General features: G+C 36.0%; 1 protein-coding gene across 1 annotated transcript in view; it reads right to left on the reverse strand.

Moving 5' to 3' along the window:
* LOC149794468 (uncharacterized) overlaps positions 1-25,309 on the reverse strand; it is a 77,021-nt gene that overhangs the window by 19,632 nt on the left and 32,080 nt on the right. The window contains exon 3 of the mRNA XM_089969118.1: positions 7,297-8,489. Coding sequence (XP_089825244.1) covers positions 7,297-8,489 — 1,193 coding nt within the window. The remainder of the gene's footprint in view (positions 1-7,296; positions 8,490-25,309) is intronic.

Here is a 25,309-nt window from a genome sequence, read left to right on the forward strand (position 1 = left end):
AAAACAGACAATACAAGAAATTCACTGTGGTTATCCCTTCAAAACAGATAATACTAGGAATTCGCTGTGGTTATCCTTTTAAAACAGATGATACTGGGAATTCACTATGTGTGTGTGTGATTTGGATTTTTAACGTACCTTGAATAATTTTTCAGTCACATCGCTACAATGTCTGCAGTGAGGCAGTTTATATTAATGCCTAGCACTGAGGCGTCATGCCTTAGGCATGTGGCGTCATGTCCCACCCAGTCACATTATCCTGACAGCAGTCTGACCAGTCCTATCACTAACCTCTTAATGCTGAGCGCCAACCGATGAAGCTGCTTGTACCACTTTTTACAAGTCTTTGGTATGATTCGACTGGGGTTCAAACCCCAGACCTTCCGCATCCGGATCTGAATATGATTTATTTGAAGGAGCTTTGTCACAATCAACGTGTGTCGAGTCCGAGTCTGCTTACAGTCCTGGATAAACCATATCGGGCAGCATCGATGACACAAGTCCGCCTTCCGAAAATGCCACTAGCTCTCACTTGTGAATAAGCAGTGATCAAATCCATCAAACTTAAAGGTTAATTATTAGATTTTCGCTTATCTGCCATTGATTACCTACTATGATATCCGCGGCCCTCTCTACGCCGGGTATTTAGTGAAAATCCACCCCACCCCCCGTTCTGGTCAGTCTCGTGATAATTCACGTCATTATCCTCCAAGGTGAAGATACTCTTGTAATAGTGACTAGGGTAGTTTTTGTTCGGAAATGACAAAGCTTTTTACCATTAATACCGACAATCTCATTACACCAATATCTGATGATGAAGCTGATGGTTGGTGTGATTAGAGCAGCGCAGGTCAGATCCTGGATCTTCATCTTTAGGCATGATCGCGGCTTTTTTTTACCAAACACATATCCCACGGATTTGATGTTAACTTGTAGTCAGAGATGTGCTTATGTTCAGGACTATACAAGCAAGCAACACATGTAGAACCACTTGACTACCACAGTGAACTTGTATAATATCGTACAGATCCACTGTTTGGACACGCAAGCTGATCCTCATCAAGGGATGTGAAATTTTTCAAACTGACATATTCGGTCAGCGTTACATCCTTTGACTCCATTCTTCAAAACGTATCGCCTGTAGCTGACCAACTATTTTGGGATTTTGTGCAGCAAGGAACACCTGGGTTACGTTTACCAAAATGGTGTACACCAACTGGCGAGTGTCCTGGCCAGCGGCCAGCAATGACTGACACTGCTGATTCTAATCGTTCCACTTGATGGTAGATTTGCTGGTAACTTTGTCTCCACTTGTGCTCGACATCTTGTTCTATAACATCTAGAAGTGCGTTGACTTGTTCCCGTTCATTCTTGATCGCGAATCAAACTCAAATGTCTTGGTCTCTTATTTGTTTATATTGTTTTTGTTTGCTTGCATATGTTTTGGTAATAAATATGGCAATAAATGTATGGCTCATTTGGAAGAAGAAACATTCAAATTTATACGTCATCGTGAGATTTTAAAAGTTCATAATTGGTCACAATTTTGAGATTTCACCGCCTTTACTCTTGTATGGGAGCTGGGAGCTTGTGCAATAAGTATTCCCTACAGCCAACACGAAACCCTATCGCTACGATTGAACGTTCATAAGCTGAACAATAGTTACAAAATATTCTACTTTCGCTTTCTCCTCTCATAGGATGGTGAGTAAGGCTGCACTTTTGGAAAGAAGCTTGTCCAATCTATGTCTTCAGCAGCAGGGGGATACGTGGGTCTACGACACACAGATCATTAAGTTTATCCCCAACAATGAAGATGGAGTCAACAATGTAGGAGGTCAAGCAGTGCTGACAAAACACGTCAGAGTCCAAGGTTGATTCGGTCTTGTAATGCAAATAGGGCATGTCGATTCTTCTTTTTTTGTATCAGCCTTTACTTCTGCCATACTTCAACACATGATAGGCTAATGGAAGCTAATAACATGCCTTTTCACGCTAGCCGAGCCTGAGACTCGAACCCACGTGGACAGAGGTGAGATGTCGGTGATCTGTAAAGGTGACAGCCTGAAACCACTCAGCCACACGAGGCCCCTGTGTGATATAAATAGCGCCATCGCTCGTACTATGTCCAAGATATGCATGCTCGCACTTAGTCCGTTTGTCGTGCTATGTTCAAGATATACATGGTCGCATTTAGTCAGTTTGATAGCACTTTTAGGGAGTAGGAAAGCTCAAGAAAGGTTTTATTTTATCACAGTTCTGGGATTGCTAGTGTTTAAATTTTTTTAGTCCTTTTATTTTTTATAAATATTTTATAGGTTTTGTTTTATTTTATTTCAATATATGAACAAAAATGTAAACAATGCATGCTTTTAAACGAGGTTTATGTATTCACTTATATGAATGGCGAAGTAAGAAAACAGTGTTACAAATAAAGAATATACAAATGCATAAAATTCATTAAAAACCGACTAAAGACGCCCACCCGTACTAATGGAAGTCAGACCAACAGCGACCCGGGGTAGGTACTATAAACTCTCTCGTCCTTAACCAAGATGAGCTAATATAAAGGGAGAAATTTAACTCATTTTAATTATTGTTTTTTATGAGAACAAATAAAAATTAAAATGCTCTTTCCATGCGTAAACACACAAGAATGGTTCACCTCTATTGTACTGTTTGATTGTGCTGGTCATCCTGGTTTGATTTAAAAGGAATTAATTCGCATTTAAATTTCAGCTTAACCAAGATTGACAAAATATATAAATAATTATTTTGAAGAACAAAATAGCTGGTTACATGCACAAAAAGCACATATTTAATTGATCTAAACATGCGTGAGGCACCAAAGCATACAGGAGTGGATTATGTTTGGATTCATGACTTAGACCCCATCTCCTGCTTTACAGAAAGTAAATATGGTCCTTTCTTGTCGAGAAAACATAAATGTGTATATTTCGTGAAAAACAACAGCAAAGCGCCCATTGAGTCCCAAAAACACTCCCACTGAACAACGTTGTCTAAGCTTTTATATATATGATGTTAGCTGTTTAGGAGGTTGCAAGTGTAACGCCTAGAGCTAGTGTTACCGAATACCACTAAGATGAGGGTGACACAGCGCCACTAAAAAGCTAACTGTTATCTCGGAACAGCACTTGTCGATACCGGAATATTTCTGAGCTAGAGATATCGAAGTACTACCCTCCTTCCTGTCTGTATGACTTACGTCGTTCGGCCTGCCTGTTACCATCTCTCCTCTTAAATCGCTGGGTTACGATAACAATCATTATTATGTTAAAGATCTGGCATTATTTTCACTGGTCATTGCCTGGAGATCGGATTATTTATCAGGGTTAAGAGTGATTACAATCATTTCAAGCAACTCATAGATTTATGTCTCACGTCCTTGAGAAGTGATATGTATTCTCAACAACTCAAGTGTCAGACGTAGAGACGATGGATTATGGACGATGCCCCAGGCTTTTGTCTTTATTCCAAATAACAAAACACCTGTGTTATAATATGAACTTATTGAGATTTCCGTCCTTGAATTACATAGACATTTGCTGGGTATAGAAGGACAAATTAGTACATACCATTAACTTTGACCCGGATGCACATCACTTCATGCAGTGACTTAGCCCTGGGTTATAACTTTGAAAATACCGAGATCCCAACTCTCTAACCATATATACACGTAATGGGTATGAAGGACAAATTAGTGCATACCAGTGGACCCCAGTGCCCATCATCACATCCACTGTCTTATACCATGGGTCATAACTTTCAATATACTGAGATCCCCACTCTATAGTCACATATCGCTTACTGTGCACGAGTGCTCCCACCCCTACCGCAACAAAGCTTATTTGTAATAGGTTCTAAACTATCGAGATCCACACACTATAACCATATGGGTTGCGTGCATGGAGAGGTAAATGCACGTGACCGACGGACAGTTTCTGATGAGACAGATCTTACCCTCAGGAATCTACCCAAAGAGGCTTAAAATTCTGGGTGAAGGTCAAAACGGGTTAGGGTGGGAATACCCGTGTTTAACAAAAACAGAATACCTGCCTTAGACTATATTATGGCATTTTAAAAAAGATGTTTACAACGGCCGGTAATGTAAATATAAAACTAATCCTCAAAACCGATTTCGCTATGAATTTGTAGTTCATCGGTTCTGGTAATAGCACGTTTTTGTAAGCATTGTTAACGCAATATAATATATATTATTATTATAACGATTTCATCATTACGAAATTTCACCGAATACATCTATTTTAACTGGGACCGGTTCTGTGCATTTACTCAAAATAACAACAAATTTATTCTAAGTATCTTTGGGCCAGGACATAAAAAAAGCCCTACAATTTATATGTAAAATTTAGATACATGTTTGTACTTTTTGTTCTTATTGTCGTTTTGGCATGGTACGGACATAAAGCTTTAAGTGTAGATTGATTGGTTGGATATAACGGCAATTTGAACATATTTTTGGTTGTATCATGTCAAGAACTTATATACTAAGTGCATGGAACCCGCGAACTTTGAATTACGTATCCAGCTCTCGACCAACTAAGTTACACAGGCTCAATTCTGAAAGTACTCACCCAATATCCATTAAAAAAGTCACGTACTCGTGTGTGTGTGTGAGTGTGTGCAACGAACATTAACTTCTGATTTGTATAGAGTGTATCACAGTTGATTGCCTCCCTTCTATGTTGTGGGTTACATTTTTTTAATATAAACATCCACATTTATGCTATGACAAATCCCTGCTGGTTGATGGATCCATTGCCACCCATACTATTAATTAAAACCCTTTAGCAAATATTGACTAATGATATCTTGCCTGATAATAATTCCACCCTTTTCCGGAAGAAAAAAAAAACGAATTCATTCCAGTCTTCTGGCCTCATCAAAGCAGAAAACTAAATGTGATTTGTATGCTGGCCCTCTGACTTGTCAAAAAGAAACACAGTATGTTTTTAATGCAGGTCCCATATCCTCATCAACGTAGAAATACTGTACGTGATTTGTATGCAGGTCATCTGGCTGTATCAAGGTAGAACTACTGTATGTAATTTTGTATGCAGGTCCTATTGCCTTACCAAACCTGAAATACTGTATGTGATTTTTGCAGATACTTTTTCTTTTGCAAACACATCGTATTCAGTAAAACTGAAAACGGTTGCTAGGAATTATAATAGGTTCATATCGGTCGTGCCATCACCCAAATCAAAACAGAGTAAAAGTACAGGCAAATAAATATTGCTAATTTTTATGAAAATTTGTAATTGAATGTATCTACAAATTGGGTAAGAATTCGACCAAGATTTCTGTTATAGTCAAGTTCATTAAAAATTGAAAATTGTGTGAAGATCACTTATAACCATTCCAATCGATTTTAGACTGAGTTTCGTCGGTGGTATAAACCAGTTGTTATTTTCCTCATATGGGAAATGTCTGTCTAATAGTTTTCAAGTACCTAATTAAATAGTGTGGAGTTGGTGAGAATGGAGATTGTCGTAAAACTATTTATAGTACTAAATACATCTTAATTTCCACTCCTTTCATATCATCAAAGTCTGTAAATTTTAGTCTTAAAAATCCTAACTTTCATTTTGGAATTTTATTAATTAGATTTCTTGCAAGAATCAATAATTACTGATTAATTTGTCACTTACTGAAAGGGATTAACTTTTAGTAAGATTCTGCTTCAAGAATATTTATAATAGCAATTGATACTGTAAAATACTTGTTTCTCTTGATTTGCCTTCGATTTTGCTGTTAAGTGTTTAGTCTTCTTCACAAGTAGGAGATTGCTACCGTGGTATCAACAGATAGACAGACATATAGATAGACAGGTAGGTAGATAGGTAGGTAAGACAGAGATAGATTGGTCGGAAAGTATGTCGATAGATATAGACAGACTGCTGTGAAATAAAGTTTGGGCGACTAGGAGAGAGAGAAGTTCATGCTACTATACGATCAACTTTTTGTGCCTCAATAGATGAACATTTTGAAGTAAATTGATATTTTTTTTATATTGAAAAACTGAATAATACAGGCTTTATTAACTTACAATATAATGCGATCTTTTACAAGTTTGTTTTAAGTTATCTTTAGTAGTAACATTCCTACTCTAATCGAAAACTACAAATGTCATTTTAAGGTAAACAACATTTGGATATTGGCCTTCCACCCATATTTTTTAGATTCATATACTTTTTATAGTGCATTCGGTCTGACATATTCAGAGAGGAAATAGGAAACTTATGAGAGATCATAGGACATATATGGAAAATGATGTTCCAAAAAAGCAAACAAATTAACCAATAATAATAGCATATTGAATTTAAATAATGTAAACATATATATCCATACTACTACTTCTATACTTCGTTGTATTGAGTGCATCATCATAATGAATCATCATATGTCCCTTTTCTCCTTTATCTGCATTATGATTTGCAAGAAAACATGTCATTCTCCTACAAACATATAGTGATATTATAGGGTTTTGTGACCAAATTATAGATTATCATAATATCTGATTCCAAAATATATAGTCATTTTATAGCGATTTATATAAGGTATAGGGATTGCTGATAAGTCTGGACAAAATACATCGAGAATAAATATGTGCAGTCAGAAATATTTTAAGACAAAAATCTGACACTTGTTTCTTATGTCACTTCTATTGGTAAGGAGGAATTTATCACCAGTTTTATTGAAGCTCAGTTTCCAAGGCCTTGCAGGTATTCCGGTTTTAGTGATCTGGATAAGATCTCCATCCGGCAGAAGCTGGTGAATGCTATCTGATTCATACCCAGTCACACATACGTTATCTTCTCTGGCAACGCCTATACCAATGGATCTAATTAAATTCTCACTCTTGTAGACAAAATGTAACTGTCCATCCAATCCAAAGCAGTACACGGTACTGACGTTACAACATGACATGTAGAGACGTGTCTTGGACTCGTTGACAGCTAGGAAGGTATATGTTCTTCCCTTCTGGTCCATCTCGTGATAGTACTCTTCCTTTCCCTGTGTAGTCAGGATACTCCAGTAGTAGTTTTTATTTCCGTGATTGTTGTATCCTGAGATAACCAGCTTATCCCCGCTAAGAGGAGCAATCCCACTACAGTAATACTTGGTAGTATAGCTGTGGGTTGGTGTGATTAGGGCAGTGCAGGTCAGGAACTGGATTCTCTTCTGATCAGCCATGGTCACAGCTACTTCATCTTCTCCTATAAAACATACATCCCATGGACCTTTCAGTGTGTAGTCTGAGAGGTGTGTGTGCTCAGGACTGTACAGACAACAAATGTCACGCCAATAGTCACTAAGCAGTATGGAACCACTGGGTAACCACACTGAACTACTATACTGTTGGGACACTTTGTCTCTATGACTGAATCTAGTGTCGGTGTCCTGAAGATCCCATCCAAAGAAAACTTGACAAAATTCACCTTGGTTTCAACAGTAGCAAGGAACATCAAGGTCTTCAGATTGTCATGTAGTGTGATAGTGATCTCCATTGATTCCACAGCCATGTACTTCTCCACTATTTCTTCCCTATAGTTGGTCAGTTGCATCATGATTTGCCGTGCGGTAAGGAACACTTGGGTCTCGTTACCCAATCGGAGGATAGCGTCCAGCAGCTGGTGAGAGCTATGGACAGCAGTCAGTAGTGACTGGCACTGTTGATTCTGATCTTTCCACTTGATGAACTCTTCCTTGTAGATTTGTTTCCCCTTCCGATCAACGTCCTTTTCTATAACATCGAAAAGTTTGTTAACTTGTTCTCGAGCATTCTTGATCGTGAAAACAATTTCATTTGTTTGGGTCTTTAATCGGTTTATATTGCTTTTGTTTGTTTGCATCTGGTTCATTAAATATTCTTCAATTCGTGTTAGTATTTCAATAATATGTCGTAGATCCTCGTCAAGGGCTGAACTGGCGCTGGTTTTCAAATCCACCATTTCACTAAAACTTCTGTGATCAGTGATAGAACATTTAACACAGCAAACAGTTTTATGATTCCTGCAAAAGTATTCTATTTCTTTGTCATTATGCATAGCACAGTTGGAAGATAAATTCAAATTCATGATGACATCAGGAGTTTTTGAAAGTTGATCTATGGTCAAAACCCTGTGCGATTTTACAGCCCTTACTCTCTTATGGAAATGTATGCAACTTTCACACAAGTATTCCTTACATTCAACACAAAACCCCATCGCTATAATGGAATGTTCTTCGGACGAACAAGGGTCACACGAATAGTCTACTTGCACTTTCTCCTCTCCAAGTAAGGCAAGTAAAGCTGCATTTTGGGGAAAGAGACTCGCCCATTCCTTCGGATCCTTACCTTCAGTAACAGGAGGATACGTGGGTCTACGGCACACAGGACAGTTAAAACAAGGCTTATCTCCCACTGTGTAATCAGAGGTTACAATGTAAGAAGACAAACAATGCTAACAGAACGTATGTAAACACGTTAGAGTCCCAGGTACCTTGAGCCTTCCGATACAAATAGGACACGCTGGTTCTTCATTTATTGTACTTAACATTTCTTCTGCCATACTTCATGTAACACTTACTAGAACGGTGATGTTCTGATATGATTTCCTTCCTGTAATCCAATAATAAAGTTCGGTTCTACGCTCTAACGTGAGGTATATATAAATGCGTAATGGCTACCAACTTTACTTACTATCTTTTTACTTCCTTGTATTAAACTGGACTTTGCTCTCTAACCTATGCTCTCTACCAATCATATTGTCATGTATAGAAATCTACCGTAATGAGTACAACGTACGCAGTGTCACAGAATTGTGTATGAGTTATATCAATATGTATATGTTGTCAAAAATGTACTCGGGTTTCGTTGCCGCGTACAGCGTCGCCCGAGGGTGGTATATTTTTGCGGCTCTAATTATTTCGAAATACTGAGCAAACCTCAAATCATTCTGCACGTGCGAATTGCCTGCAGCGGGAAAAACCTAAGTAACTAGCTGTGCATATCTGTCGCAGCTAGTATACATATAGAGCAAATTCTCTATAACCAAATTACATTACAACGAGTCTTGTCAGAAAGCTTACACCTTTACGGGAGCAAATCTTCAGCTGTAGAGGTAATGAAATTTAAGTATTCTTTATTACTATTCGTTTTATGTGACAGAATTGTTTCATACTTTAGATGTTTTAGAATTTATTCTAAATTCTACAGAGAGTCAATACCTAGGTTATACAACGCCATATTAGAAATACTATAGTCTGGCTCGAGTTAGCTATTTGTTGTAACTGAACAGACAAATTGAATTTAATTATACGCTGCATGCTTTAAACGATTAATGTAATGGGTAACGAATTCATGTGCGCGCATGCGCAACATATATCATGTAGAAGTACTTAACCGTGTCATATGTACTACACCGTTTAGTTGTTATAATTTTAGCTGCCTTGTACATGGTTTGATGTGGAGTCAAAGAACTGTGTGGTTTCTTGTGACGTTTACGCTGTGTCTGTTGACGTTGGTCTGGAAGAGTGTACTGGTTTTCTCGATGCGAGGGACCAGGGCTTCGCGACCATCGGGTCTGTGATTGATCTGAGGGCTCTCAAGGGATCCTTCAACAGACTGAGAGGAGCGGACCGTGCGTGGGCGCTTCCCTGACCATTGACTAGAGCGAGTGGAACCGGAGTTGCATCTCGGACGTCAAAATGGGCGCCACGATAGTTATAAATAGTATGTGTTCCACGTTGTTATTTTCACCATTGCTATCTGAGCAAATTCACATGCATTTCAATATCGTTATATGAAAGATACAGTCAAGACCTTTATTTTGTTGATCGGTGATATGACTTAATTCACGTTTGTTTGAAATTCCATTTGTTAAATTCATGTTTGAGTTTTTTTCGTTGAGTTACTCGTTGTTGATAGTTCCATAGTAGGAGCTGATAATTTTCCTGATCTTTTTGTTTATAATGGTATTTAATTTGCGTTCATAAATAAATATCTTATTAGCGCAGTTGCTTTCGGTGTCTTCCAAATCCTGTCCCAAAGCAACATAACAGATCTTGCGTTGATGTAATCTCATCTGTAAACAATTAAGCAACATAAACAGTGTTTTCAAAGCACGATCGAAATTTACATCTAATCTTCAAGGAATAAGTTGTTATATGTTACATATAATTAAAACGAATTGATTTTGATCTGCTTCAGAGTATTGACCTTATACAACTTGGTGCAAGACATATTTATAAATATATATATATATTTACTTTCAGTCAGAAGCGATAGATTATTGCATTTGCATTCTACGTGGTACAAGATTGTTTTGGATCAGCACTAACTGATACTGGCCCAGTTCAAAGTATGTGGACACTTTGCGTGTGGACTCACTCTCTCATACATATACACACACATATATATATACACACGCACGCACGCACGCACACACACACACACACACACACACACACACACACATATATATATATATATATATATATATATATATATATATATATATATATATATATATATATATATATATATATATATATATATATATATATATATATATATATATATATATATATATATATATATATATATATATAAAGAGAATATATAAATGCACAATTTTATTATCTGTCCATGCATGGTTTTGAAAACATTTCCTCTCATCATTACTACTCATGTGTGGGAGTATGTTCGTGCCTCTGTGTGTATGTATGTGTGAAAGATCGTTTTCTAAGCTGTTGGGGGCAATGAAACCTACTATAGTTTAGGAAATGTCAAATTGTGTTAAAGGAAATTGTTCCTTGATTATCGCTAAGCTAATTAAAAATTTATTTTTTCTTAATGTACACACTGACTCATCAGTGATTTTATACTCAGCATTGCAGAAATCAAAATGGTTACTTATTCCTTTTTCCCATTCAATAGGGAATATAAAACAAATTACCAATTCAATTTATTCCGTATTCCCGATTTAAAAAATGTTACCATTTACTTATTGACTATTCAAAAATGCAACAAATTTGAATGCTTTTCAGGGCATTCATAGTAAGTGTCCAACGTCAACCCCTATAATATGATAAGACGAAACAATTAGTTTACCTCAAGCAGGGAAATACGAATGTTCTTATTGTTACCAGCTATATAATGCTGAATACAGACAGATGACCGATTATATTTTTTCAACGACATGAATCCTTCCTTAAAGTATTTTCATCTGAACCCTTATTTGACACTTTCTAGTTAATAATCTGCTAAAATAGAAGGAACCGTTATAAAAGAAATTCGTCGAGCCGATTGCGAGATATAGCTATATAAATATACATTTCAATTCCACCTATGAAATGTCCCCTCCTTAAATGATGTTAACATGGACTCATCTTTCAGATTATATCTCCAGAGTTATTTTTGACCATAAAAAAACATGTATTAGCGAATTCATAGACACTAATCAAAGAAATAGGCGGGTCCAAAGAGGTGCTGGTTATACAAAGAAGGTGCATAGTGATATCAAGAATTAGAACAAATTGAACCCCTATCTTGAGGATTTCGATTTCAACCACCCTACGATAGTTTCTTGTTAGGGATCTTATCCAACTGTAGGAAAAGTTGAAGAAAATAATTGTCCAATCGATTTCGAGACGTCGGGACCTCAATATCTGGTAGATATAACAAAGCCCACAAGGAGATTATCTATTCAGTCTCCATGTATATCCTACAGTTCACTACTAATATGATTTTTACACGGATCATTTGTATGTTGAGCTTTATTTGACTCCCAAAATGAGTATTGACGAAGTTTGTGGAGAGCGGTCAGAGAAATAGGAGGCTCTTTGTGGTTCCTGAGATTATTAAAGTGTTGCAGTTTTCCTAAAGGTTTTAGCCCAACTTTGCCAACCGCGAACCCCTACTTACAGACGTTTGATTCAACCCCTCTTTCACAGTTCCTATTTAGGGATATGTTCAAACAGTAATCACAGTTAATTAAAATAATCTTAACGCCAACTTCGAGAAATTGCGTGATAAAATATATAGGGGTGGGTGTTTAAAATACATGCAGTAAGAGGATTAAATCTAGTGTATACACACAGACCCAAACATCCCCTCTTTAACGAGTTTCGACATCGACCGTCTTTGAGATTTTATCTCTGGGGATTTTTTACCAACAAGGAAGTCTTGATTAATTTCGTCGAAACGAATCTGTTAAATAAGGGGCAACCAATGAGCATGAAATATACGTGGACCCTACAGCTCGCCCCTAAAATCATTTTGACATGGACTGTTCTTTCATAAACCGCTCTGGTGGCCTAGTGGTTAGAGCGTCTGCCTCGGATGCGGGAAGTCGTGGGTTCGATCCCCGGCCGAGTCATACCAAAGACATATATAAATGGTAGTAACATCTGCCTCGCTTGGCGCTCAGCATTAGGAGGCTAGTGTTAGGACATGGTCGGCCTGTTATCAGGATAATGTGACTGGGTGGGACATCATGCAACGCGTCTGCGTCATGATGCCCCAGTTCTGACATCACTATATACTGTCCCACTGCAGACATCGTAGCGATATCACCGAAAAATTGTTAAAGCTACATTAAAAATCCAAATCACACACACATACACACACACACACTGTTCTTTTATAGTTTGTACATAGTGATATATTTGACTTTCAAAAGAAGCAGTCAGTGAAGTAGGAGGGTCTGTATGGATACCGACAGTATTAAATCGTTGCAAAGCGTTGCAATCTTTGTAGAGTGGCCGAGTGGTCTAAAGAGCTCACCGTTCCGGATCACTGCCATCTCACCTCTGCGTGTCTTCGAGTCCAAGGCTTGGCTAGCGTGGGTACGTGGGAAAGCCTGCCAGTAGCTTCTCGTGGGTCGGTGGTTTTTCCCTTGGTTTTCCAAGGTTCTTCCTCTACCAGTTATACTGGCCGCCATGTATAGCCTATCTTGTGCGTTAAACCCTAGATCAACAACAACAGCAGACTTTGTAGAGATAGAAGCCAAACTTTGCCATGGATGAACCTCTACTTAAAAGAAATGTTATTTCAACTCCTGTTTCACAGTTCCTATTTAGGGATATGTTCCAAAAGTATCCAAAGTGAATGAAAGTGTGTACTATGTTTTTCTTTGTTGCCAATTACATATTGTAAAAAAAACAAGGTATGTGCCATTTTCATTTTTGTCTCCTTTGATAGCTTTGTTAGATTTAAGTGATTGTTTGGAGAGTATGGGGAATCGGTGATGGGAAGAAATTATTCAACTAGAGTAATTATCCAATTTCTAGGGGCGGATGCCATAATATGCAACATTCTCGAGACTCTCACAGCATGGATTAGTTTCGTAAACTGGACTTAACATAACAAATTATCTATATATTTTAGGTATGTGTTTAGTAATTTGAGAGAGGGATAATTCTTTTTATTAGAATTTTGGATCGTGTTTTGTATTGCATGGCGTGAAATAACAATACCGGGCTAAAAGGCTTAATAAGTCATACAAATGTGAAATGAGAAAAAACCACTTATGTGTGAAATTGGTTTCTTTATGTGTGGTCATTAGGTGATTAGAGAAAATTAATGCATTATTTGCAAGTTTAAGAAACATTCAGGTAACTACAACCATTGTCTAAATGTCATTGAAAATAGGGAAAACAATAGACTTTAAGCCACCCTCGCGCAGATGTTTGACTTGCAGGTTAGAGAGACATGTTGCAAGTAACAATATTTATACTTGAAAATGTCATAAAAGTAAATTAAAGTCAGGACATTTAAAAGAAATTAAGATAATAACCCAAAACACACCACTTCAGATGGCATTGTTGGGAAATTGTAAAATTGATATTTTAGAGAGCTGTAAATAAAAATAAATCTTTAAGAAAGCAATCAAGTATGAAAAAATTGATGAACGACCTATTATTAAATAGTCTTCTATGTAGATGCCTTTCTGTCAGATCCCCATATGCAATACGTAACTAAAGTGATGTTCATCTTATCTCAGGTTCATATTCTCCTTTATATTGAATATTGAGGTCTAAAAAGTATAACACTGACATGAAAGAAAATTGTAAATCACTTTATATAATTGAACTGTATGTATTTTATTGTGTATGGCAACGGAACAGCCATGTAGGCTAAGATTGTCCCCTCATAAGCAAATATCTTTAGGGGCAAATTAGAAGGCCAACTTCTCGACTTTGTATGCCGTAAAACATACCAGTGGGTAGGCTTCATTGATGACGTGGAAATGAAATGGAATGACAGGATGGAAAATCTTGACGAATTCATCATGCAGATCAATACTTTCCATCATTAGATTAAATTCTCTGCCGTCATTCCGAGCACTGATCATAACTTTTGGATACAAAAACTAACAGACATGTCTGACAAACCGACTGACAAACATCATTACATACTCTCATTCAGCTGCCACCCAAGGCACTGCACCCGAAATATCCTTTAAGTCAATTACGTACGATCAGGAGAATTTCTACTGATGAAACAACTTTCGATAAGAGGTGCGGAGAACTGACCCAACATATGACGAAGCGGGGCTATAACAAAGATATCATTGTGGAAACGATGCATAAAGCCAAAAAACAAACCATGTTGACCTCCTAACATTCATGGAAAAGAAATCGTGGAACGAACACTCTTCATCCTCACGTGCCACACAGAGAACCCACAAGTAGGCCGCATCGTTCGCAAGCACATGTAAATCATTGAATCGAGTAAACCACTTAAATTGATCTTTCCACACAAACCAGTAGTAACATTTCGCAGACTTGAAAATTTGAGATACGTGCTAGTCGGTGCAAATTTGAAATCACTCTCAGGTCAAATAAAAGATGTAAAAATCAAAGCTTTTGGAAACAAACAATGCAAGACGTACCAACACATGAAGGAAACACATTTTCCAGGAGCACAGCCACAAGTGAAAAGCTTCATATTCACTGCCATACTATAATATGCAACACATAACATGTGATCTACCGCATCACATGCAAGGTATACAGCTCCCAATATGTTGGAGAAACGCAGACGTTAAACATGAGAATGACTCTCCACAGAACAGACTAGCAAATCAGTACAGTGAAAAGGACCCCAGTGGCGGAAAATTTCTCTTCTCCAAGGCATACGATCAATGATGTAATCCTGCTGGGATCGCCAGCTACCTCATCAAAACAGTATATCCAGGATGGAAATATTATATCAGGATGGAAAATTATGTAGACCGCGCAAACATTTCATTGATGACCTAATAAAGCAGACGATTGGAGTCAGTTGTTTTCCATCCCTGCCTTGCAACCACTAAAAAGTAACAACACTCAACATCGTTCAACCTTTATTTTGCATTTAATTGTACTTATCTACTGCAAAAACAATGTAGACTTTGTATAGTACTATATTATTGTAAGTTTTATGCATATCATAAATTTTATTAGATAATTTGAGTTCTGATGGAATATTAAATATTTTCAAAATTATATCAAGGTATAATACTTTAAAGATAATACATTATTCATTATCTCTAGTTATTCATATAGTTATTATATGTGTGTGTTGTAAGTAATGTATTCATTTACTGTTGTGTTCAGATATAATTTGAGAGGAATCATTTATTTAAATTATTCATTGGACTTACGAGGTGCTCGTTCACATTTTGCACTAAAACATTAATTTGGGATATTTGTGAATTCATTCAAAGATAATCCAGATTATATCATTGTGATATATCGAGACTACTTGTGCATCGGAACATTAAAGACAATTATTACATCAGCAAGAGAGTCAGAACTCCATCAGCAGGTTGAAAACTCTTTTCCTTTGTATTTCGGTTTAACGTTAGCCTCAGTTTTGATTGTGTAGCTTGAAAACAAGCCCTTGACAACTTATATTTGAAATCAGAGATATAATCAAAAAGATTAATCTCTGAATTTTCGGTTCAAAGAGGTATCTCATTTAATAATATATGGTCGTTCCTCGGACATTGTGTCCAAAAATTAGTTCCAATGGACTAAACCCTAATAATTCTTGAACTGATTCCGTAACAGCAAACAACAGTAAATTAACACCGGCTCGATCTTTTCATGTATCCAACTAATATGATTGAAATAGTTTATTCCTCTCTCTACACCCCCTTCACTTTCAGCGTGATAGGCAAGAAACTTAAACTGTTGGTTACCTAATTCATGCATAACCTTCTGGAAAATTGCGGACATAACATTTGACTCTTGATCAGACTGGACAGATTTTGGGAAGACCAATAAAGTCTATTAAAAATCTTTATCAAAGCTTTTACTATAGTTTTAGTTTTAATATTCCTCAAAGGAATTTCCTCAGGAAATCTTCTAGACACGCACATTATGGACAACAAGTATTGGTTGCCTGTCTTGGTCTTAGGTAAGCAACTTTGTAAAGGGGAAGAGTGCTTTCCACCTGCCATTTCTAATTCTTTTAATCATTGTTGCACTTATTTCTGTCTTAGCAATTGTCTCTCTTCTCTATCATTGCATTTGTATTTCTCTTGTTTTATTTTCCTCTGCCTTGGTATTTATCTCTGTGTTTTTGGATCATTTCTTTCTGAAACTATATAAAACTGAAATTCCATTTTTTTTAAAAGTAGTAATTCTTTTTCCAAAAACTCTAACCGTTCCTGGCTATGATTTTTTCAAAAACGTTATCAATATTTTATGTACGCAAACTGTCTAGCTTACTCCATTGAAAACTTCCTCACAAGAAAATCACAAACCCCTCTACTGATGGCATTTACAACATTTAACCAGGAAGACATAATTTTTCATCAGAGTTGACCTGTATATATCAAAGTCATAAGTTTAAGAAGAGTAGGTCACCGACTTACTTCAGCTTGGATGTGTCTTTACGTGCTACTTGAGGTGTGCTGTATCACCAATATATCAGTTTACCACAGTATTTTTCTGTTGGCATGTATATAACTTTTCCACTGTACCAGTAATTCGGTAGATTGCATCAATAAGGAATGTATAGTAATTTAATGCGAATTTAATGATATATTCAGCATGCTTTCATTTTTCATGAAAAAATAATTTTTTAAAAATTTAGTTTTACCCTAGTTATATTTGTCAGAAATGAGTTTTGAATAATACAAATATAACTGGTATATTTTTAATGATAATTTTATTATGCTTGACATGTGGTGGCCAAATGGGATGTTCTGAAATATATTTGGACCAAATCCTACTTTTGGAAAAAAAATTCAGATTAAGTAAACAAACTTAAACATGTCATTTTTAATTATTAACTAGTGTATGCTAATGTCGATGACTGCAAATAAATATAATATGTTTAGAGGAACAGTTGTTTTCTGTTAGAATTTTACGTTTTATCAATTCTTGAGTAAGCATTTGATATTTTCACCTCATACAACAATTATTTACACATAGAAAATTCATCTACAAACCTATACTTTGGGGGAGGCAATTTTCTTTTAGGCTGCAATATTTTATTTTTCTTGTATCTCAAAAGTGTTTTTTTTCTTCTTTTAAATAGTACATTGGATATAAGATACTACTTTGTAAGAAACTAGAAAAATATATTCATTCTAGCTATTTACAGACATTAAGTTTTGCAAGTGCCAGGCTCCTGACCCAGAACATTAAATTGTTGGTCAATGACACAATTTCTGTATGATGTGGTACATATTGCAGTATGTTCAGCAATGACACGATGCAAAAGGTTCCTGGTATCCAGCTCTAATCCCCAAAGAATAAGATAATCAAGGAAGACAATATGTACTTATTCATGGATGAAAAGTAGACCACTGTCAACTATTTCCCCAATTTCTGGTGGCTCCCTATGAAAGATGGAAATATTCTGATAAGCAACAATTTATGTTTTGCAGGAAACAAAAACTTTAACGCTGGAGTTAACCTGTAAACCACAAAGTCAGTAATGTAAGAAAGTGTTACTGGAATTTTCCCCAAGGTGGGTAAGAAAGATGCAAGAAACGCTCCATGAACATATGGTGTCTAATGCTGGTGAATTACAATCAAGACAGAAAGTTTAAAAGGTGAACCATAAGCAACACAATCATCGATGCAAAAAGGTAGGTCATTGTGTTCTAAGTTACCCGTGGGAGATTAAAAATGACCCAAAGCATCCTAAGTTGCAGGAAAATCGTGCCTAAGTCTAAAACCTGATGGCACAGGGATCAGCCTTAAGCTCATAGATCAGCTCTTTGTATAGGAGAGTTAAGAATAAAACTATGCATATGTGTTGGATAATTCTGGTATGCTCTTCTACCAAGAAAACGTTTTACCATTTGAAGTACCAATATCTCTGCAGTTATAACTAAAATATAACTAAGCATTTAATACAGTTAAGATTTCAATCTTGAAGTCTTTGGTCATAGCCTTGTTATCTATACTGAACTTTAAAAAATTGTTAATACCAGATATTAGATATATTTTCATAGACATTCTGGTAGCTGCTTAAATTGTCTCATGGGTTGCTGACATGAATTATATCAACAACCTAAAATGGTGTTTAAATAAACAAGGTATAGCAACCATTGAAGTAGTGTGGTCATTCGGATTTCAACTGGCCTGGAAGGCCAATGAGAATCGGGGATTCTTCTTCATCATTAGACTTGATTCTGGAATGCTGTCCACATTAAACCAGAGTTTTGGATTGCTTGAGTCCAGGGCTGGCATCACTAGTTTTGCTTCATGACAACAATTGCACAAAACGAAATAAATATTGGTCAAAATGTGTTTCTGTTCTGTGTAAAATTGTGATTAAAGTGTGTAATTTTGGTATGTCTCTTATATATTTGATCAGTAGATTATTATCAAACTTTGCCAACAAGATGAGAAGAAATATCACTAGATATTAAGTCATCAAGGTCACCCTCAAGGTCAAGGTCACATGAGAACTATCATTTGCATTTATGGTGTCCAGTCAGTTGTTTTATTTTTTTATTATCTAGTATCTACCATAGCCAAGGATATTTAGCACTGAATAATAAAAGATCTCCATAGGAAGAACGGTCAAGGTCACCGTCGCAGTATTTTGTTGTTTAACTAAAATGTTGTTCTCAATGTTATGATGCAAATCTATCATTATGTGCCTTTGGATAACATCAGCTTTGAAAGATATTCACCATTTATATTACTGAAGATAAGTCAGAGTCAAATGCAGAGGCAACGGAGAAACTTGTTTATTTTAAGCTAATTTTTTAAAACCTTTTATGAGGTGGATTTAATTTTTTCCATTACAAATTAATTAGATTTTGGTGCCCAAATTTAGCAAAGGATAGGAAATAACACCAGTCAAAGATACATTAAAGTCAAGTTATCAAGGTCACTGGGGTTCTATTGGTCGTGTATTATCATGCTCACAGGTGGGACAATAAATTTATATCTTTTATTCTAAACCTCCTCTTGAAGAAACAGTTTATATAAAGGATTCATTTCATACATACATACATCACTCTATCTTCTTCCATTCCTCAAATCATGGACATCAGGTGTGACAAGTATTTACATCCTTGTTCAGAATAGGCTTAGGTACAGCAATAAGCACCGACCAACAACAGAACTATATTGGGATTAAAGATCACTGGGAGATTACCTAGGTTACGTGATTGGGCATGCGTGTGTTAGACTGTTGTGTGTGGGGTGGGGTAGGTGGGGTGGTGGAGTCAACTGTATAGAACTGCGTATCCATGTGAATGGAAAAGGCGCACATAAAACTACTTTCTTTTCTGTTTTGTTGATTCACTATATTGACATATGTGAGCAATCTTACCATACTGTTTAAGAACATCACAACAGCATTGTTAAAAAGTAATGTTATGGACGTTTCTAAACTGTAATAACACAAATAAAAATGGGATCTTTGTTTTGTTTGTTTGATTTTTTGTGTTTCATGTCATTTTTAGCACATGACAGGCTATATATGGTGGCCAGTATATTTGGAGGAGGAGGAACCAATAAAATCTGGGAAGAACCACCAGCCTACTGGAAGCTACTTGTAAGCTTTCTCACAAGTAGGTTGTAACTAGATGCAATCACACTGCAGCTTGTCACATCGCCCATTTTCTTACAATGAGGGTTGCAATGGCATTTCCGACTTTGATTCTAACATTCTTATCAGGTAGATTCAATGAGATCACCTATCAATATTTTGACAGCCATCAAACTGTGCCATGATGTACCCGTTCCTGCAACATCTTTGTTAGCCACTCATTAATTTCATTCCATACTGCTTTTTTTAACATATTTAGCTCATTCACACTTCTGGACGGTCAGCGACAGCTAAGCTGTATTATGAAATGGATCCAATGGATCTGACATGGATTTATTTCATGCCAAATATTCTTAAAGGGTACTTAGTAAAGATGCACATAAAGTCTTACCTTGTACATGGAAAAATAAAAAGTCAGTTTGTTCCTTATACTGAATTTAACGTTAAAAAGGTATTTTTTAAGACCATTTATACAAAATGATAATGAAATCGCACAATCAAATCCTACGAGGTAGCTAAGAAAGGACAAATATTAAAAATAATGTATCGTACATGTGTTAGAATGTTTCCTGTGACATTTCGTCAAAACCATCATAAAGAGGAGTTCATTATACTTAAAAATAATCAGTATATTGGTACGAGGACCTTTCGACCCAGGACGTTTCGCCCCACTTCAATAATCATTTTGGTGCATGGTAGTGGATGTTTCGCCAAACCTGGTACCTGGACGTTTTGCCCCATGGATGTTTCGACCAAGGAAATTTCGCCCCACTTCAATGGATATTTCGGACATTTATTAAAATTCACCATTATACCACTGTCCTCACTTTAGATTTCATTTCATACTTCTTAATCCCATCTCTTTGTTCTTTTTGTAGAAATTCATTACCATTACACCATTATCCACAGTTTACAGGACGTTTCGGACCATTCAGATTTCATGTCATACCTCATAATCCCCTCTCTCTTAAGTTCTTTCTTAGAAATTCACTTTTGTTGACTAACTTGAATATGAAACTATAATATGGAAGGAGAATAAAGTAAAAGACCATAAATGTTGAGTATTAATAAAGCTAGATTCTATCACCTTTTCTTAAACATTTAATTCCTATGCTTTTGGCTTTTTATGAATGACTTATATGACGTTACCACATTACCGTACCTGGTAACAAAAGATAATGGGACCAATGAAGGGGAGTGATAAGTAAAGCTCATATTTGTGATTTGTTTTGTGTAACAGAGAGGAATTTGTGAATGTATTTTCAATCTTTTTTTGTAAGTATAGTACTTTCATGGCAGCATATCTTACCCTACATATTGTTATCATTTCAAGCCCCTCATAGTCTTTCTTTAAAACGCTGCATATTGTCAACAATCCATTTCACCGATAAGTATTTGGTGAATAAAAAAACAAAACTGATAACTAGGTCATAGGGTACTTCATCAAAATTGAATTTCTCATATTTTTAATTTTTGCTATATTTGTACAGCTCTAAATGATGCTAAAATTATGCTAAAGGGAATCCGTCATGGCTGAAGAAGAGATAAACGGAGCTACGTGGGTTGCGAGCTAGATTGAATGGGTATTAATAATCTTCACTTCTTTTTCTGCTCCTTGCACAGGAAGTAGAAATGACTCCATGTAAATATCTGACGCAGAAATATTTCTTTTCTTTATGCTTGTTGTACTGTCCACCAACCAACCCGTTAAAGTTTTTGATCCAAACGTAATGGTATTTATAGAAGAACAAGATTATTGTTTCTTTTGGATCTCGCAAGAACTGATGTGGCTCGATTTGTGAAAAGGAGAAAGCACCAAATTTGTCAGAACTTGAAAATTAATTAACTGTATTAATAAGAGTATTAAAAAAAAAAACATAATAGTTCTTGCATTCAGACAAGTGAAAATTATTGTGCGCTAACTCTTACTCTGTTGACATTTTTAATCACTTGAGAAACCATAACGTAAGTAATCTGCGTTGTTTTAAATAAGTGGTGTGGGGTAAAATCTCAAGTATTTGTTAATTCTTTCATTGACTGATAGTAACTGTAAAAGGGGTTTTACTCCAAAGTAGAAAAAGTCAAATCAACGAGGTTGATACTAATAATTATTATCAAACTGTTCGCCTATTACTAGGCAACGGCTTCTTACCTTCCTGATGGTTACACGACACACCCATATCAACCCAAATCTCACCTAATTCCACCTAAATCTAACTCAATTCACACAAATCCACCAAAGTCTTCACCAATTCCACCCAAATCTACACCAAATGTAAATAAAACCTACCATCTACCCCAAATATATCTTTGATGCACCTAATACACAAAGATATCATATATTATCAAAATATACACTGTATCCGAAAAGTCGGTAAATGGTAAATTAATATTAGTTCTTGATATTACGTAAGATACGGTATTTCGTAAATGTCCAGCCGAAATCAGAAAAAATTGATATCAGGTATCATATTTAGATTTTCTAAAATCAAAAATGTATTCCTTATCTCCTTATACATACTTCTAGTACCTTAAGAGGTTCTCATCTATTTAGCATTTGGCGATGAGCAACTCACTCAAATAATAAATCTGGTAATTGAAAACGAAATCTATTTGTCTGGGTTTATTTTATTATAAGAAATCGTTGAAAAAGGAGTAGGTAGGGAAAAGAGACAATAGTCTTGTAACTTTTATTTTTTGTGGCTTTAACAATAAATATGTAAAAAAAGCTGATGAAACGTTTGGTGTTTCATTTGTTTTTACAAAATAATACTCTCTAGTCACACCTCCAGGTAGTACCAGAGGAACACAACATCTATAAATATAGGTTAATGTGACAGAAATTTGCTTGTGTGTTTGGTTAATCTAGGTAAAAAGAACAGCAGTTTTTTATTTATCTTTTCTGATATTTTCATCGAATACGTGATACCCAAAGTGCGATTAGGCTGTATTAGAGTTCATTTATTATATGTATGCACACACTACCCGTGATAAACAATATAAACAAGATATTATTTGCGTATCATACAATGTTAAAAAAACAGAAAAAATTCTAATTATTGAAAATTATAATGTCAATACAAACATTTTTAGAAAATGAATATTTAACTACAGGTACATTGTATACATATTATACATGTCACCTGTACACACGATTGTTTTACCCCCCAATCACCAACCCCCTCCCCAAATTCAACCAAGCAACCGAACTATGTCATGCTATGCAAAGAAAATCGTAACAAGCAACGACCTACTGCAATGTATCTGATTTTCTGATGTTGTTGAGTAATATATGATACCTAAACAACATATATTTCTTGTATTACGTGAATGAAGGGTATATTAGGTACAGATTTGGGTAACTTTTGTGGTAGATTTGGGTGAATTTGGGTGTTTCGTGTAATCCCCTTCCTGGTGTTTGTTTTGTCACCCATTGTAAAAATATACATCAGTTAGACAAAAGAAGTACTTCCTCTAAATTGATATCTATATATTGTTTTCTCAGATGCAAATATTTATTTTATAATTTTATTTTGATACTTCTATAATTTAAATTTCCACAAGGTTTTTTATGGAATTTTATTTCAGTCACTAGCCCACCGCGCATCGCAGTTTCGTCTTAAGGCAATACATCTTGTAATTTGTTTTTATTTCTCTGGTTGTTTTCACCTTGTCTGCATTTCCTTCCATGGAATTATGTCACATTGTAGGTAAAACTGTTGGTATCCAAACTTTTCAAGGAGGCAGGTGAGTGTTGATTAATGTCTGACCATATGAATCTTTTCAAAGTAAACAGCTTTTTATGGTATTTACATACCAGTGGTTGAAACGTCTGTGTCGTAAATGATGTAACTGTTCTTTCCGATTCACTTGTATCTTGACAAGCTCTCGGTAAATGCGTTCCCTCAGCTCCAAGGCAAACCACGAATGTTTTCTTCCAAAGCATCCAAGAAGACGAATACCTGGTTTTGGAAGTCTTCCTTTTTTTCTTCCTGGACAACAGTACTATCTTCTATAAGGTATCGTATCAAACGTAACGTATTGTGGTCAGTGAAAAGGCCATATAAAGGTAAGGACAGTGGACAGCCTCTTGTATGTTCCAGGATAGCTGAATCTCTATAGACACATAGCTCCATACGGATCGTCAGACCACAACTGAAACACTATACTTCCTATCCCAGTCCGGTCTAAGGTCTCAAATCCTAGCTAAACGTTGGGAGTATGTAATCATTCCAATATTAAGCCATTGTTAAAACGTTTTCAGTCGACTGGCAAAATCATAATAGTCTGGCAGCAATACAGGAAATTTGTATTCTTTGAACTTGTAGTTGGCAGTCTGTCCCTCGTTCTAATTTCTTATTGGTTGTCCACCATTTTGTTGTTGAGGTGATCCATGCTAAGGCTGCGCCAATACATAGAAGATTCAAAATAGTCAAAGGTATATCCTTACTGGTGATAGCAAGCTTGAAATTCTTTCCTACACATTTTGTAGTCTGCGAATTCCCTAAGTCTAATAATTCCTTGATCTCTCCTGTTATGACTATCCTTGTAAGTATCAAAAATAGCAACTGGATGAGGATCCATTAGAAATTTAGATAAGTGGATCATCCAGATTGGATCCATTCAGAAAGATAGGATATGCACCAGAAAGAAGTCCTCATGGAAGACACGGTGGAAGAAATGGTGGCTAAAGAAGAAGTAGAAGAAACTCAAACGGACCTTATCGGGACCATTCAGATCTATAGAAAAGAGAGATAATATTCCAATATTACCCTAGCTGTTTCTATATGTGGTGTGTGTGTGTGGTTATCTATGTTTACAATTAAAATTTAAAGCCCTTTATCATTATCCTTCCCTTTGAACCCATAAACCCTTCCGTGGCTATAAACCCTTTTGAGGCTATAGAGCCCCTCCCCCTCATCGCATATTAGCCTATGGACTATTTTAACATAGGATTTCCCCTTGTGGCCCAAGTGACATATCTGAGGTTATTGTGGTACATATTACTACTTCTGTTGTATTGAGTATACCGTCATCATGAATCATTATATGTCTTTTTCTCCTTCATCTGGGCTACGATTTGCAATAATATGTGTTTCTCCCACGAATATACAGTGGAACATCGTTAATCCGGACACATTACTTTCCACTGAATATGTCCAGATTAATGAGTTTTCCAAAAAACTGAAACTTGCACATTTTCATTTTCATACCGTATACTGTCCTAACCTTAAATCAATCAATATTATTTGTACTGCCATCATCAAA

This window comes from Sinohyriopsis cumingii, chromosome 8, assembly GCF_028554795.1.
Source record: "Sinohyriopsis cumingii isolate HCF-2022 chromosome 8, ASM2855479v2, whole genome shotgun sequence".
NCBI lineage: Eukaryota > Metazoa > Mollusca > Bivalvia > Unionida > Unionidae > Sinohyriopsis > Sinohyriopsis cumingii.